Source organism: Protomyctophum bolini, assembly GCF_963924005.1.
Source record: "Protomyctophum bolini genome assembly, chromosome: 23".
NCBI classification, from domain to species: Eukaryota; Metazoa; Chordata; class Actinopteri; order Myctophiformes; family Myctophidae; genus Protomyctophum; species Protomyctophum bolini.
The window spans coordinates 4746983-4764442 of record NC_137884.1 but is presented as its reverse complement, the minus strand read 5'-3'; the positions used below and the strand labels follow the sequence as shown (position 1 = coordinate 4764442).

General features: G+C 43.2%; 1 protein-coding gene across 1 annotated transcript; it reads left to right on the top strand.

Moving 5' to 3' along the window:
* Nucleotides 1–3355: 3355 nt before the first annotated feature.
* asb15b (ankyrin repeat and SOCS box containing 15b) lies at nucleotides 3356–16685 on the top strand. The gene is made up of 14 exons (XM_080757394.1): nucleotides 3356–3439; nucleotides 4924–5032; nucleotides 6074–6126; nucleotides 7151–7282; nucleotides 9232–9396; nucleotides 10478–10593; nucleotides 10929–11067; nucleotides 11367–11538; nucleotides 13598–13758; nucleotides 13845–13989; nucleotides 14112–14267; nucleotides 15204–15306; nucleotides 15765–15918; nucleotides 16329–16685. Exons 2-14 carry the CDS (start codon nucleotides 4926–4928, stop codon nucleotides 16499–16501), a joined length of 1776 nt encoding a protein of 591 aa, XP_080613520.1. The 5' UTR covers nucleotides 3356–3439; nucleotides 4924–4925; the 3' UTR covers nucleotides 16502–16685.
* The last annotated feature ends 775 nt before the right edge of the window (nucleotides 16686–17460 follow it).

The following is a 17460-nucleotide window of genomic DNA, read 5'->3' as shown; positions in this document are numbered from 1 at the left end:
TTTGTTTTCGAGTTGGCACCATGTTGGTCTGTACTGCTGCAGGGTTCATCTGAGGAAGCATTGGCTAAGCGTTTACTGGATTGATATAGTCGGCTAAATGCCAGCCAATAGATGATATCAAATAAAAACATTAAAATAAAGTTCCACAACAGATTCATTATTTGCTTTGTAACTTTGTGTCTGACTTAGGTTTGTGCTCAGGGTTTTCCGCTGAGCAATCATTGGTTGAGCCTTTTTAATTAATTGCAGCCTTTGCTCTGATTGGCCGCGTGCCTGGTGCTAGGTACTGTAAGGACTGTAAGGACCACATGAACACTAGCGTCCCTATTCTGACGAGAACAATTGCCAAAATTGGCAAATCTACAAGCTCACAACGCGTCACGTTTGTAGATTATTCTTTTGCTATTTTCTGCAAAGAGACTTCGGAAAAAAGAAGCGTACCTAGCGTAGAGCAATGTGGGACCCCCAGTCAACGAAGGGTTTAAGTAGTTAAAACTGTAGCCCACACACGAATTTATATTTCCATGTGGGGGGGGGGGGGGGGGGGGTGCATAAGCTAGGTCGGGAGGTAACAGGGGGTGCATGGCCAAGAGTTTGGGAACCACTGATGTAGCCCATTGGATGCGTTTGCAAAATTGTGGTGGAAAAAATGGTGAACTCGGTAGTACTCGGTAGTCCACAAATAGAGATGTTGTGTTCTGCTGCTGAATCTTCTCATGTCTCATACCGGTCCAGAACACAGCACATTAGGTTTGACCCAATTTTGGGGGGACGAAAGGGGGTTTCAAGCTGAGCCTAGCTGCGGTAATTAACTCTGCTTCGTGCTTAGTGTTGCCCTGGCAGAATTGTTGTCTCCAGTGTGGGCCGCGTCGCTGTAGAAACTGTACCTGTATACGTTGTACCTGTCTGTGTCATGATGAACACGCCGTCCGTGTTGGATCACACAAGGTCGAACACACGGCACATGGAGCTACATTTTTAAATGTGTGTTTGTGTGCATCTGGAGTCGAGACAGACAGACAGACAAGACAGACAGACAAGACAGACAAGACAGACAGACAGACAGACAGACAGACAGACAGACAGACAGACAGACAGACAGACAGACAGACAGACAGACAGACAGACAGACAGACAGACAGACAGACAGACAGACAGACAGACAGACAGACAGACAGACAGACAGACAGACCCTTTTCTTTTCTCATGATTAATCTCATGATTTTCTCATTATCAATATCAATATCAATTGGCTGGCACTTTTTGGCTACCACAAAATGGTAAATGGTGCATTTATATAGGCGCCTTATCCAAGGCTCTTTACATAGTGCATTACATTCACCCAACACACATTCATACACCGATTGCGGCGGAAGCCATGCAAGGTACCAACCAGTGCACATCTGGAGCAATTTGGGGTTCAGTGTCTTGCCCAAGGACACTTCGACAAGTGGACAGGAGCCTGGAGCCGGGATTCGAACCGCCGACCCACGGATCATTGGACGACCTGCTCTACCTCCTGAGCCCAAACAAAAAAACAAAAAGTGATTGTGCAACAACATTGTTTTCTCACTCAACAGTAAACAATTTTTTTAATAAAGCTAAAATGAAATAAAATAAAATTACTGCGTACTACATACTCACACTCATCGTGTGAGAATGTATATGTATATCATAGCATTGATAAAATGTATATAAAATATCTAAATACTGAATCAAGCAACTTAAAAAACTGTCTGGGGTTAAACACAAAAGCCAGAGTAGTTTGAAAGTGAAATATCCCTTTAAGCCCTATTTTAGTTTTGGCAGAAAATCATTTCAAATGGACGTCTGCGGCCAAATACATGATGAATGTGAGGATCCTTGACATAAAAATGTTTGAGAACCAGTGGCTTAAATGTATTCGGAATGTTTTGATGTGTTTGATGCCAAAAGTATCGTTATATACTTATCGTTATATACTTAAACTACCCAAGTAAAAGCGTTGTAATGGTTTCTACAGTAGCTTATTTAGTGGTGCCAGGCAGTGTTGTTTATGTCGACTAAGAACTATGACGAAGTGTTCGTCGACTACATTCTTTCACTGACTCACAAACTAAATCAAAACTATGCTATGATGACTAAAACTATGACTAAATATACTGTCGATTTTGAACAAATAAAAACGAGACTAAAATGTTAGGAAGGGACTAGTGGACAAGAGATCCAGTATAAGTCATTTTACACTATCTACAAGCTCACAATGTATCGCAGCGTGACGCAGCGCCACGTTGTGAGCTTGTAGATCAGCTATTTTCATCAAATGTAAAATCAGCCATTACGACGGCATCAAGGCCCGCCAAAATACATTTTAGTCGTCTAAATCACCTGTAGATTTAGTCGACAAAAATCTTATGATATTTAGTCGACTAAAACTAGACTAAACACAAAAACATTCCAGGTGACTAAAATGAGACTAAAACTAAATTAAAACGTTTCAAGAGACTATGACTAAAACTAAAATAGAAATGTGCTGCCAAAAACAAGACTGCTGCCAGGCAGGCATGTGTCTACCAGAGTGGAACTTAGCCTCTCCTTTTTTTGAGGGGTGCTAGCCCCTCCCAAACAGCTTTTGTGTACACAATATTTGCCATTGACAATGAAAGGATCAACCATACAGATGGGACAAAATAAAAATGTATTCACACAAAAAAGAAATACACAATAGAGCTTTAACACAATAGAGCTTTAACTATAGCCGTTACCCGTTGTAAGATATTTCCCCCGGCAGCGGGGGGTACTGCGCCCTGGGTGCGTTTTCGCATTTTGTATCCACTAATAAATTCATTATTAATTTATCATTTGTTAAATTGGAAAAAGGGCTTCGTTAAGACCTTATTATTATGGTCAATGCCTGTGTGAAAAGTGGGAGCGATTGGTGCAGGCGGCGAAGAGATACGGCGGCGTTTCTGACAGACAGACACACATTCAGACAGACATTGACTGAATTATAGTATGATGATATGATGATATGATATGAAATGATATGATGTGTACTTTGTTTACACCATTAAATATGTGCAGCAGGGCTCACCGCATTTCAACCGTGCAGGGTGAGGGTGCCACGTAGTTTGGTTTCCAGCCTGATTGGCTATGTTGAAACTTGTTTTGTCAATTCGAAGTGACAAAACAAATTCACGGTACGTCACGAATCAGGCTGGCAAACCAGGCTAAGGAAAGGGATCTCCTTCTGCGCCAGCGGCCAGAGTGAAACGGTGACTAGCATGCATGGCTGCAGGCGTGTGAGTTACCCGCAGGTCAGCGCTAAATATATCACAGGCTGCATGCCGTGCAGTTTGCAAAACACAAACAGTTAGCTGCCTACAGGCTGTAGAGAATGCTACTATAGAGCTCTGAAAGACAACAAGCTCTGAGGACACCCGGAGACATAGGGCAACAGGTGAGACTAGTGCAGAACCTTCTCATACGTGTAATGTGCAACGCACGCATGCATTACTAACGACTTGTCAAGAATGGACAGTATATGAGTCCAGATTGTTGACAGAACTACAGATTGTATGACTAGTCTAATTGTTGCGTTAGTTAGCAGATGAGTTACTGTAGTTACTGTGACTTGAGTGACGGGTGACGTACTGACATAAGCCTGTGCAATCATGCAAGGTCAAGGTTTCAGCCTCAGTCATAGCTGAATTGAATTCACATGAAGTCTGTGAATGGCCAACTGACATGCTCGGGAAATTGAAAGATTATGGTGAACATGGTTAACGATTGCCACGTGAGGCACAAGAAGGGAGGATAATTCTCACTATAGTATAAAATGAGTACTACAGTCGAAAAGTAATGTATAAATCAATTATACATTATGGATAATTAGTGTGGACTTAAAACAGTTTTTCGTCTCTAGTACTCATTAATGACTTTAAGGCGGTACTATATAAAAACAAATTAAATTGCCATTTAGGCCAATCTATATGGTATGTTATAATGTTTATACAATTTATATAATTGGGGTGGTTGGATTGTCTTCCTGCTCATCTATTGGGACATTTAGATCATGTCAAAAGTCACCTAGACACAGGATCTGACACGAACTTTGACATGATGGTCAAGATTCAGTTTATCCACTGAGCAACCGGTGTCTGTCTGTTGAATGGCCGAATTGCGAGCTTGTATTTAGGCTATTTTCACTTTATTGAAAGAAATTCGCCTGTAATGACTATGAATGAGTTGAAAGTGGTTAAGTCTATGGATTTATAAACCATTGAAAAGTATTAACTAGGAACGTGTGACTAAATAATTAACTACATTGGATCCATTAAAACACAGGTTTGTTTTTCCGGAAAAGTAACAGTTCTGAACATGCAAGGTCCTCAAAAAAGCTATGATTTTCATGAATGAAAAAATATATATATATATATTCAATGCTTTTATTCCCTAAATCTTTACATTTTCTAAATCTAAAGAAAAATCCATAAATAAGAAAACAAATGTTTAGGAAGTAGTGAAAATAGCCTATCTACAAGTTTGAGTCGCGAGAAGACATACAATTTCTCGTTTGGGTCACAGGCTAAAAAGAAAACGAACCAGTGCCTTACATACATCTTACATCATGTCAAGTAGCAATACCCCTGGTAGTAGTATAGGACTGCTACTGCTAGAACGACACCAGATGAATGTAATTAACACTAAATAACCGCTAAACATTTGGATTTATGTACTATTGTGACATGACATGTAGGCTAATAAAGTTATAGACGCAGTTAACACAAACTGCTGACAGGTTATGCTTCTAAAACGTGGCTTCATTTTTCATATTACGATATTCCCAGAATAGTGATGCCATAGGGTTTATGTGGTTATGAGCGGCCATAGCTGAATGGGTACAGAGGCCACCGAAAGACCAACGTTTTGTCTCCCCCACAGCGATGGGGGACGGTGAGACGGAAGGTCTTGATGAGGAGATCTTTAACTTTGCCCTCCAGGAGAGCCTACAGGACACCCACAACCCTCCATGCTCTCAAGAAGCCAACAGGTACTGTACGGCGGTATTGAGAGAGCATTTCAGATTACAGGTGAGACGCCTTGAGGGCGAGAAGTGACGAGAAATAACAGGTCTGGGAATTCCCATATTTTCTTTTCTTCAATTTCGGGCCGGGTATGGGCGTTAAATTGTGGGCTAATTAGTAAGGCCAGGCCAGGTAGATAAGTCCTTCCTGCAGAGTTAAACATTGCTGCATGTCATACCATCTCTCTCATGCCTCTCCTGTCTCTCTGTTCACTGTCTCGATCAAAATGAAAGCGCAAATGCAGAAAATATATTCCAAAACAAAACGATGTGTTCTGACAATTTCCTTCAGGTTAATGTGGCCAAAACAAATGAAATGGTCACATTCTAGACGTAGTGGAGGAGAGATCTCACTAACAAAATTACAGACAAATTACTTCACAGACATACGTTATGCTCACAGACTATGGGATTCAAAAGGTTTGAGGTTTCCCTCAGAATCCCATGAAATGAAACAGAATGTTATGAATTGAAACAGAATGCTAGGAATTGGGGGCGGCCTTTGTTGAATTGGTAGAGAGGCCGTCTGCAAAACAGAAGGTTCCCGGTTCGCCTCCCAGTTATGAGGTATCTGGGTACGGTCGCCCCTAAACCATCTGGCCGCTCGATTTTTTCCGCCGACTTCACGCCGACCGCCCGGTGCCGCGGTTCTTGTATTTTTAATTTTGTTTTACTGAGAATAAGGTTAGAAATAAGTGTAGCGTTAGGCACAGTTTTACTGGGGTGAAGTTTAGATATAGGGTTAGGTTTAACTGTTTAAGCATTATTTACTTAGGTTTCTTTAGGAATACCAGGCTGTGCAGTTCCGCCGGCTGTACGCCCGGGGCGAGTTGGTAAAGGGGCGACTCGTCTGGTTCGCCTAGGCTATGAGTGTCCTTGAGCAAAACACTTAACCGCCCTGATAGCATGCTATCAATTCAATGCTATGCATTGCATGAAACTGCACAATTGGTCTATCACCTGCACAAAAATCAATGATCAATTAAAATATGTTTCAATGTCTATTAGGAAGGAAAAGAACAGTGAAGACCACCGGAAAATAGTTGCCGCCATTGAACAAGGTAAGAGATTAAATTGCAAACATAGCAGTATTTCAAAATAAGTAAGACTCAACCTGCATAAGAATAAAAAGTGCGTATATGACCGATGCACATGTATACAACTATTTGGAGTAAAAACCAAACCTCCAATTCGCTACCCAGTAGTACCCACTATTACAATTGAAATGCGATTTCACTAATATTACAATTGAAGTGTGATTTCAAAATCAGACTGAATACTGCCTTGCCTTCAACAAGCACTTTGCAGACTATGCTGGGCATTTATTTAATAAATAATCATGGCTGGTGTTGGTGTTGATCAGGGTTTCTCAAGGGTTTCTCAACTTGTGGTCCAGGCCTTCTTTTTGAAATGGTATGCTCCAGTTACTGTATCTCTGAACAAATTAACCGGTTTAAATGGTGTGTTACTGTCAAGAGCCCAAAATATAAATTATGAAATTCAGGCCACATACTAAATGACTCCCCGTTTTGATTCCCGGCCGCCCGACCCATTTGCTACATGTCAATCCCCTGCTCTCTCTCTGGTTTTCCTGTCTCTAGACACTATAATTATTGTCAACAAAAATGCTCAATAACACCATCAAAACGTTCTCCTATGATGCCCCTAGCTCTTGGAATGGCTTCCAACACACTTTCCCTCTCTGGCAGAGTTTGATTTCTAGCCACGATGTCTCAAGCTGCAACTGTATAAATTGAATTGTATATTGTTGACATTTTGTTATGTTTCTTAATTTGTCAAGTTTGTTTTATTTGGATTTTATGGGTCTGTGACTCATATGTCCCTTCCTGTAAGGCCTGTGAATCTCGACAACTTCATTACTGAAATAAACCTCAAGCTGTCTTTTCCACAATAAATGAGACATTTTGAAATTAAATGAAATATGACCACATGCATGCTATGTAATGCATATTTATGTGTTTCTGTACACGCGTCTGTATGTTTGTGTGTTATGTTGTGGCTCCCCTCTGTGCGTGCACATGTTGCCGTGTGTGTGCGTGCGTGCGTGTGTGCGTGCCTTTCCAGGTGACGTGGACAGCCTCCTAAAGCTGTCAGGCAGAGTTTCTGCCTTCAGAGAGACAGACAGCAGGGGTTGGCTCCCACTGCACACAGCTGCTGTACAGAGGAGTCTGGACATACTGGACACAGTAGTACAAGGTAAAATGGTAAAATTTACTGTATATAGCAGGTCTGCCAAATATTTATGATGCGATAAGATTGATTTATTTGTTCTTCTTAACTCTGGCGCTTTACATAGCTCTACATACCTCTGGCGCTTTAGGCATCTCTGTGTGATGCTTAATCTTCAAATGCGCGTGCATTATATGTTGATTTGCAGTAGAATTAACATGACGTTGCAAAGCGTACATTTGACTGTTTTCATTTACTTTTTCGAAACAGTTCCACAGGGACCTTCTCATACAGTACATACCATTTCTCCATTTCACTGTGCATTGCCCTTGTGTGTGTGTGTGTGTGTGTGTGTGTGTGTGTGTGTGTATGTATGTGTGTGTGTGTGTGTGTGTGTGTGTGTGTGTGTGTGTGTGTGTGTGTGTGTGTGTGTGTGTGTGAGAGACAGAGCGAGTGAGAGAAAGATGAAATGTGTCTGATTTGCAGCGATAATGATAAATTGCCATGGGTTCTTTTACCAGCAAAGATGTTTGGAGGGATTTATATTTCCCGGTCTTTGTCTTAAAAAAGAAAAAATAAATAACAAAGGCCAGGCCCAAAACCAGTAACTACCGACCTAAAGCGACCTTTGTTGAGTGTGTGTGTGTGTGTGTGTGTGTGTGTGTGTTTGCTAAATTTGCCATTTAGCAAACGCTCTTATTCAGAGCGACTTACAATACGCAAAGTACAGACATGCAGAGAGTGCCTCAGTAAACTGGTCAAAGTACAGACATGCAGAGAGTGCCTCAGTAAACTGGTCAAAGTACAGACATGCAGAGAGTGCCTCAGTAAACTGGTCAAAGTAAAGACATGCAGAGAGTGCCTCAGTAAACTGGTCAAAGTACAGACATGCAGAGAGTGCCTCAGTAAACTGGTCAAAGTAAAGACATGCAGAGAGTGCCTCAGTAAACTGGTCAAAGTACAGACATGCAGAGAGTGCCTCAGTAAACTGGTCAAAGTACAGACATGCAGAGAGTGCCTCAGTAAACTGGTCAAAGTAAAGACATGCAGAGAGTGCCTCAGTAAACTGGTCAAAGTACAGACATGCAGAGAGTGCCTCAGTAAACTGGTCAAAGTAAAGACATGCAGAGAGTGCCTCAGTAAACTGGTCAAAGTACAGACATGCAGAGAGTGCCTCAGTAAACTGGTCAAAGTACAGACATGCAGAGAGTGCCTCAGTAAACTGGTCAAAGTAAAGACATGCAGAGAGTGCCTCAGTAAACTGGTCAAAGTAAAGACATGCAGAGAGTGCCTCAGTAAACTGGTCAAAGTAAAGACATGCAGAGAGTGCCTCAGTAAACTGGTCAAAGTAAAGACATGCAGAGAGTGCCTCAGTAAACTGGTCAAAGTAAAGACATGCAGAGAGTGCCTCAGTAAACTGGTCAAAGTAAAGACATGCAGAGAGTGCCTCAGTAAACTGGTCAAAGTAAAGACATGCAGAGAGTGCCTCAGTAAACTGGTCAAAGTAAAGACATGCAGAGAGTGCCTCAGTAAACTGGTCAAAGTAAAGACATGCAGAGAGTGCCTCAGTAAACTGGTCAAAGTAAAGACATGCAGAGAGTGCCTCAGACTCAGTAAACTGGTCACAGGTAAACCAAGACCCTAGCATCAGTCTAAAACAATACACTATGAAAATAAGAATCTGTACATTGAAACTGTATAGACAAATCCATGGAGCGGGGCCTTGTAGGCCAGGTGTGGGAAAACAATGCTGAGGTGTCAAGCTGCACTTAATGCGACACCTCAGCTATGGCTGTGCCCGTAGCACCCCTCTGTGGATTCGTCCATCGGATGAGCGAGCCTTTCCCCTGACGTGAGTTTTGTCCATAGGATGCCAGGTCGACAATGAATCTGTGTAAATAACATACCATCTAAAAAGCCTGTGTGTGTGCGTGTGTGTGTGTGTGCGTGTGGGTGCGTGCTCGTGTGCGTGTCAGTGTGGATCTCTAATGATCTGACCCTAGAGGAACTGACCTGTGATGGAGAGACAGTGCTGACCCTGGCCGTGTCCGCGGGCCTGCTGGACAACGTCAGGCTGCTTCTGCAGCGCGGAGCCTCACCTCACAGCCCCAACGACAACGACGAAACTCCACTACTGTTAGGTAAGAACAACACAGACACCAGAATGAAACTCCACTACTGTTAGGTAAGAACAACACAGACACCAGAATGAAACTCCACTACTGTTATGTAAGAACAACACAGACACCAGAATGAAACTCCACTACTGTTAGGTAAGAACAACACAGACACCAGAATGAAACTCCACTACTGTTATGTAAGAACAACACAGACACCAGAATGAAACTCCACTACTGTTATGTAAGAACAACACAGACACCAGAATGAAACTCCACTACTGTTAGGTAAGAACAACACAGACACCAGAATGAAACTCCACTACTGTTATGTAAGAACAACACAGACACCAGAATGAAACTCCACTGCTGTTATGTAAGAACAACACAGACACCAGAATGAAACTCCACTACTGTTAGGTAAGAACAACACAGACACCAGAATGAAACTCCACTACTGTTAGGTAAGAACAACACAGACACCATAATGAAACTCCACTGCTGTTAGGTAAGATAAGAACAACACAGACACCAGAATGAAACTCCACTACTGTTAGGTAAGAACAACAGACACCAGAATGAAACTCCACAGCTGTTAGGCAAGAACAACACAGACACCAGATTGAAAGAACAGTGGTGGAAAGCAAAGTACATTTACTTGACAAAATAGGTATAGTTTTGCACACTCAATAAATAATTAACATTCCAATATTGGAGCTCTGGCTCATGGACTAAGAACCAAAAAGAACTGAACCGGTTCCCATTGGGAACCAACTGGTGGAAAAGGGGTCATTGTGATATGCTATTTTCATGTTTTTTATACATTTTATACATTTGAAATGGGACATTCTGCATTCTGCAGAGTACTTTCTACTTTTGGTACTGTAAGTACCAATACGTTTGTACTTTTACTCAAGTACATTTTGAATTCCAGACTTTCACTTGTAACATTGCAGTATTGATACTTTTACTTAAGTAAAATGATTGAGTACTTTTTCCACTACTGGAAAAGAATAATGTGTGAGACATCTACTCTGACAGGATTCATATACCATGTCTGTCTGTCTGTCTGTCTGTCTGTCTGTCTGTCTGTCTGTCTGTCTAGCCGTTAGACAGAAGTTCTATGAGATGGTTGAAAGTCTCATCTTGGGCGGGGCCATCGTGGAGCAGGTGTGTGTAATCAAGACAATCAAATGGACGGCCACCCACGAAGCTGCTAAGGTGATTGTAATCACGTGACCAGCAGTGTGAATGTAATCCTACTGGTTTCGACAGTAAAATCCAGTGTTCATTTATCCATTTGTAACTCAGAGATGTATTAATGGACAGTCCCTGGCCTTACGTACCCATTTGGTTAATTTTGTACAATCGTAGTTAAATGAAAACTCCGGATTTTACAGCGTAGTGGAGCTGCATCGATTCGATTTGGACCGGAACCGATGTTCCTTTTTCACGCTTCCTTAATTCTTAATTCATTCCTTGCCTTTCCGCATGATGCCCGTCCTCTCTCCCCTCCCTGCTGTCCTCCTGTCCTGTGTGTGTGTGTGTGTGTCCAGGTGGGCAGTCCGTCCATCATGGAGCTTCTGCTGAGTCATGGAGGAAAGGTGACGTCTGCAGCCAGCCATGGAGTGACGCCTCTGCCCGTCGCTGCAGAGCACGGACACCTAGACACCATGGACGTACTGATAAAGCACGGTCAGCAGGACACATACCCACACCAATACACCATGGACATAAAAAAGTTGCTCAGTCAAATTTGTACTTGGGTTAAAGTACAACCTTACCTACGTAAATGCACAATATACTCTCTTATAATATAAATAATTAATCATTTACATTTCAAAGGAATTTCTGAATCAGATCTACAAGCTCACAAAGCATTGCATCGTGGTGCGTTGTGAGCTTGTGGATCTGCTAGATCGTCACTATTTTGTAAATGGAGCTGGTATATAGCTACTGTGGTATATAACGTACGCCTCCGTGTCTGCCACTAGGGGGTAACGTGAATGCCAGGGCTAAGAATGGAGACACGGTTCTGTACGACGCAGCCGGGGCGGGACACCTGAACTGCATCGAGCTGCTTCTCAGCCATGGAGCTGACCCCAACCTGCCCAGCAACGGCGCCCGGCTGCCCATGCACAGAGCTGCATACGAGGGCCACTATCTGTGAGTCACACTGCCCATGCACAGAGCTGCATACGAGGGCCACTATCTGTGAGTCACACTGCCCATGCACAGAGCTGCATACGAGGGCCACTATCTGTGAGTCACACTGCCCATGCACAGAGCTGCATACGAGGGCCACTATCTGTGAGTCACACTGCCCATGCACAGAGCTGCATACGAGGGCCACTATCTGTGAGTCACACTACTACTACCGTCACATTTTGCTGGGTTAGAACGGAAACAGCACAATCCTCCAAGGGAAGGGAAAATTCCCCACTATCTGTGTGACATCTTTAACCCTCTGTCATTTAAAATGTCCAGCAGAAACAGAGATTCCTTCTTCACTATTAAGCTTCAAAGATTCCTCTCTCTCCCTCCTACAGTACTCTCTCTCTCTCTCTCTCTCTCTCTCTCTCTCTCTCTCTCTCTCCCTCCTATACAGTCTCTGGCCCTCATTTATCAACCGTGCGTAGCGTACGCCAAAATATGGGTGCACGCCGAAATTGCCGACATTTTCGACATTTACCATTTCCGGCAAAGCTTGAAATTGACAACGTTCAAAACGCACGTCTGCTCTGCAGCTGGCGTACGCTTTGTCCTTGGCTGTTTTTCTGTCTTACACAAGCGGAGCAGCATTGTCTGAACTGCTGACACGCTGTCACAGGCATCTAAACATATGTTTTCACTCCTAAAATGTTAATATAAAACGGTATGTGTATATAAAGAAAAAGGGAGAGATTTCCAACTTTACAAGTAATTAAAATCGCGCAATTAAAAACAATATAACATGTTTACAATGTATTCGTTTGTGCTTAATCAAACAGTGCTTTACTGGCCTTGTTATGCAAGCGCACTTGTGAGATGATTTTGGAGCGCATGCGGTGATGCGGCATATGTGATTATGATATTATTTAAAAAAAGGCATAAATGGACTGCACGCCTTTATTTCCAAGTGACAATGACAAGCATACAGCTTGCCTATTTGTAGTAAGTACTAGCAGGCTATAGGCGTAAGGGGCTTAATCATTCACCATTTAAATAAGTGCTTAGACAGGTTTTGACAGTTTTGACAGTTCAGATAAAAGCGAGATCATTTTCGGGGGTCGGGAGGACGGGACCGCGGCGTGCGTCGCCAACACATACCAGCACACATGCAAGCGGCAAGCCTTCATCCATATGTTTGTGATTCGTTCATCAATGATCAAATCACTACATAAACGTTGATTATGACTGCCTTGACGACATGATAGCCTATCTCTCATGCAGGCATCACTGAGTCATCCACAGGACTTTAATATCACAGCAGTGCGCAGTATCACGCCTTCGCCGTCACGCCGTGCACTGCGCACAAATGGATAAAATGTATATAGGCCAGCCTACAAACTAATTCCATTCATGGCGACGCGATGTCGATGTACGTGTCATGTAGGTGCGTGCGTGGACATGACAGCAAGGCAAGCGAGGTGAGAGGAAAACAGACAGGGTAGGCCTACAACTTTATTTAATTCATGCAGGTGTTCGTTCTTTATTTATTTAACAAGACACCAGTTAGTTGGGCTTGCAAGTTGCGTGTGCTTCTGTGTGTGTGTGTGTGTGTGTGTGTGTGTGTGTGTGTGTGAGAGAGAGGTGGGTGAGGCAGCAAGGCACGGGAGAAACTTTTTTTCCTGGTTTCCATGGTTCCCACAGGTCGTATTTCATGTGTTCAGTCGCAAAAACGAGGGCGAGGCTTGATTTCATAGGGCGTGCCAGATAGATTTCAGCCGTCACATTTATTAACGTCAGAACGAAATTAAGAAAGGATCAGCTGTTTGCGATCACTTTATAAATGCCGTGGCGACGTGGGTGTACTACGAAACCTGCACTCGAATCTGTGGCAGATTTTACACTCGATTGATAAATGAGGGCCTCTCTCTCTCTGCTCTGTTAGGGAGGAGTGTGGTCCTCTCTGCAAACAGTGTGGCGTATAGCTGGGACTTAAGTGTCCTCTGCGTGTCTCCCACTCTGTGTCCGTCTGTCGGTCGGTCGGTCCGTCCTCATGTGTCTCGTCTGTCCCCCACAGAGCTCTGAGGACTCTGATACCTCTGACCGCCAAGAGATCAATCCGGGAGTCAGGACAGAGTCCGGTCCACGGTGCTGCATCCGGAACACATGCCATGTGTCTGCAGCTGCTCATAGAGAATGGATTCGATGTGAACGCCGTGCTGGACGATAAGTCCTCTGGTACACGCACGCACGCACGCACACATGCATACACGCACACACATTAATTAAACTCACGTTAATTAAACTCACTCATGTTATATCAGGGAACTATGGAGACATGAGGAGGAGTGCTCTGTTCTTTGCTGTATCGAACGGAGATGTGACCTGTGCTGAGATGCTACTGGCAGCTGGCAGCCGGACTGATCTGGATCCTATAGCATGCATACTGGTGGCCATACGAGCAGAGAGGTGTGTGTGTGTGTGTGTGTGTGTGTGTGTGTGACTGTGTGTGTGAGCTATAATTTGAGAAACAGACATGGACAATTTCCCACTGCGTGCGTGGCTGTGTGCGTGCCTCTCTCACTCTCCAGGTATGATATTGTGCGTCTCTTGCTGTCGTACGGAGCGGATGTGAACAGCTATTTCATTGGGTTCAGTAATACCACGTTCCCCACGGCCCTGCAGTACTGCCTCAGAGACCCCGTCATGCTGCGACTGCTGCTCAACCACGGATACCACGCCCACGAGTATGTTTAAAACACCTGCACCAGGTACCACGCTCACAACTCACGAGTATGTTTAAAACACCTGCACCAGGTACCACGCTCACAATTATGTTTAAAACACCTGCACCAGGTACCACGCTCACGACTCACGAGTATGTTTAAAACACCTGCACCAGGTACCACGCTCACGACTCACGAGTATGTTTAAAACACCTGCACCAGGTACCACGCTCACGACTCACAAGTATGTTTAAAACACCTGCACCAGGTACCACGCTCACAACTCACAAGTATGTTTAAAACACCTGCACCAGGTACCACGCTCACAATTATGTTGAAAACACATGCACCAGGTACCACGCTCACAAGTAGGTTTATAACTGCTACACCATAGTGTTCATTGTTTTCAGCAGATTTTGGTTTAGTCTTTTGAATAACACACCATTTATTCTTAGTCCTATTTAGTCTCCTGAAATTGTTTAGTCTTAGACGACTAAATATCAGAAACCTTAGTCTTTTAGTCTTAGTCAACAAATTAACACTTGTATACACAAGTACGCTTATAACATCTACTGATAGTCGGATACCATGCACACAAGTATATTTATAACACCTACACAAAACAGGCTGGAAGGGCACACACCAGTAGTGCTGAGGTGCTGACCATGGCGCAAAGGTATAACAATTAAAAGAGAGGTCGCACAGCTTGTAGCCATGATGCAAAGATTATTTTAAGAGGAAACCAATTATGTTGGACCTCTGTGTCAGGTCGAAATGTTTCCTATTAAAATAATCTTTTGCATCCTACAGTTAAGGATACCACTCTCACAAGTTTATAACACCTACACAGTCCATTTCACTCTGAGTGTACCAAAGTAGCCAATTTGATACACACTTGACAGTTGACACACACTTTCATGTAATGACTTTGGTCTGCACTCCACCCTCTGGTGACAGGTGTTTCCAGTGTTGTCATGGTGAAAGTGAGGAAACAGACCCTGCGTGGGTGGCATGTCATAACCAGGCCTACCAGTTCTACAGCGAGCCTGACACCATTGCAGTATGTAGATCTAATCACTGCATCCATACAGTATTATCAATGATTCTGTATTACTGTACATACAAGTAAGCCTTGCAGAGCCATGTGGCCCATTCACCATATTCACACAGCTGCCCTGTTGGGCAAGTATGACGTGAGAGCAAAATGGCCGCTGTGTGAATATAGTCAATAGGGGCAGGAGCCTATGGGCTATACCTTGCACCACCCCTTAACCCTTATCCCTAAACTAATTTGCCATTTTTTACGTTCTCGTTCTCAAAATGGCCATCCAGGGACCCATCAGGATTCCTTGAGGTGGGGTCCAAATGAACCCGTCCATTTTGGTTCCATTTGCACTCTCAGAGTTATGGGAATCCTTGAAATTAAAATGTTTGAGAACTATGGTATAGGTCATGTATTCTCTTACAAGTGTCTGGGTGCATGGGTGCGTGCTTGTGGGTGTGTGTGTGTGTGTGTAGTTCTGTGAGTTTGTGTCAGTGAAGTCGCTGGCTGACCTGATAGGTGGCTTGGTGAGGATACTGTTGGACTATGTGGGGAAGGTCCGGCTCTGTCCAGACCTCCAGCGTCTGCTAGAGAACAAACCAGAGTGGGCTGAAATATGGGACATTCTGGGTAAGAACGCATCCCCCTCACAAAACTATCAAAACATTTATTGATATACAGTATATCACAGTACACAGGTGGGACTCATTCATTGACTTGATGGACAGACCAATTAGCTTCTTACTGTACATTTCATAGCACGTATAGCACCAAACATTCTTATATTGACTTGCTAGCCTATAATGTTCTCCGTCATTCGGAAATAGCAGATTTACAAGGCCACAGCATGTCGCATTGCGAGCTTGTACTGTAGCTCCGATCGACCATTCGTCATGGATTCTTTAACTTCTCGCGTAGAATGACATGTCCAGAATATAGGGATCGATTTCTAATCGATTATTTGATAAGAAATGATCGATTTAAAAATAAATAATAAATTAAATTGATTCATTTGGTTAACTGTACATCTGTGATTCCAGGACAACCACGGTCCCTGCAGCACCTGTGCCGATTGGTTATCCGAGGTCACATGTCCCCTCGTACGCTAAACAACCCTGACGCCATGGCGGCCGTTCCCTTCCCGCCCACAGTGAAGAACTATCTAACATATCGAGAGTATGACCTCTACACTGACCTCTGCTCTTCCGCATGACCTGTGAACTGTAGATGTGGATGATATACAATTGTTTTAAACATATTTTTACTATTTGACATGGGGACTACAACACTGGTTCCCAAACTCTGGGTTGGGACCCATTTGTGGGTCGCAGACACATTGTTATGGGTCCCTTTATATTTTTTGTTTCCTACATTTCGTTTTAAATTATTTCAAAACACTTTTCTGTAGCTACAGTATAAGCTAATTGATAAGACATAAATCAACAGGAATCACAGCATTACTGTCCAATAAATAGGCATGTTTTTAAGGCTGATAATGTGTTCTTTATTTTCAAATATGCTTAATTTCATCTTTGTAATTATTGCACTATAAATGAAGTGTGGGATGCCAAACGCAAAAACAAAACAACTGAACATTCCCCCATGAATGGGTTCGTGGTACTACAGTAGGCGATCATATATTTGAGAACCACTATCCCTGCTATAGAATAATATAATACTGATGTTCTAATAATCTAATTGATGGGTTGGTTGATGGTGCACAGTAGGCTACGTATACGGTATAGACAGTGTTTCTTACACAGTGGACCAGGAACCAGGTATGTATTTAGCTTTGATAATAGCTAATGCATTTTAAACAGCTATAGTGTGATTGATTGAAGATTTTTTTTAACAGATTGGAGAACTACAGTACATTTCAAGCACAACTCAATACAAAACTGTTGGACCGTCCACGCAGTTAACAGTTTTGTATTGAGTCCACGGTGGACGACACCATAAATAAAAGCAGGCTTTCCCATAGGCCTATTGCGTGGACGACCTGCAGGGGGTGGTGCGTGACATGAAAAGGGTAATGGCGGACGGTTTATAGTGTTATTTAACACAAACGTCAAAATCCGGTAATTGGTAAAACACCGTTTTTGTATAGAGCTGCTGACTCGAGACGGGAGAGCAGCAGCAGCTCTCTCTCTCTCTCTCTCTCTCTCTCTCTCG

Coding starts and splice junctions, on each gene's coding strand:
- asb15b (XM_080757394.1), top strand. CDS start 4,926: ATGGGGGACGGTGAGACGGAAGGTCTTGATGAGGAGATCTTTAACTTT. Junction 7,283..9,231: donor ACTGGACACAGTAGTACAAG/GTAAAATGGTAA, acceptor TGTGCGTGTCAG/TGTGGATCTCTAATGATCTG. Junction 13,759..13,844: donor GCTGGACGATAAGTCCTCTG/GTACACGCACGC, acceptor ATGTTATATCAG/GGAACTATGGAGACATGAGG.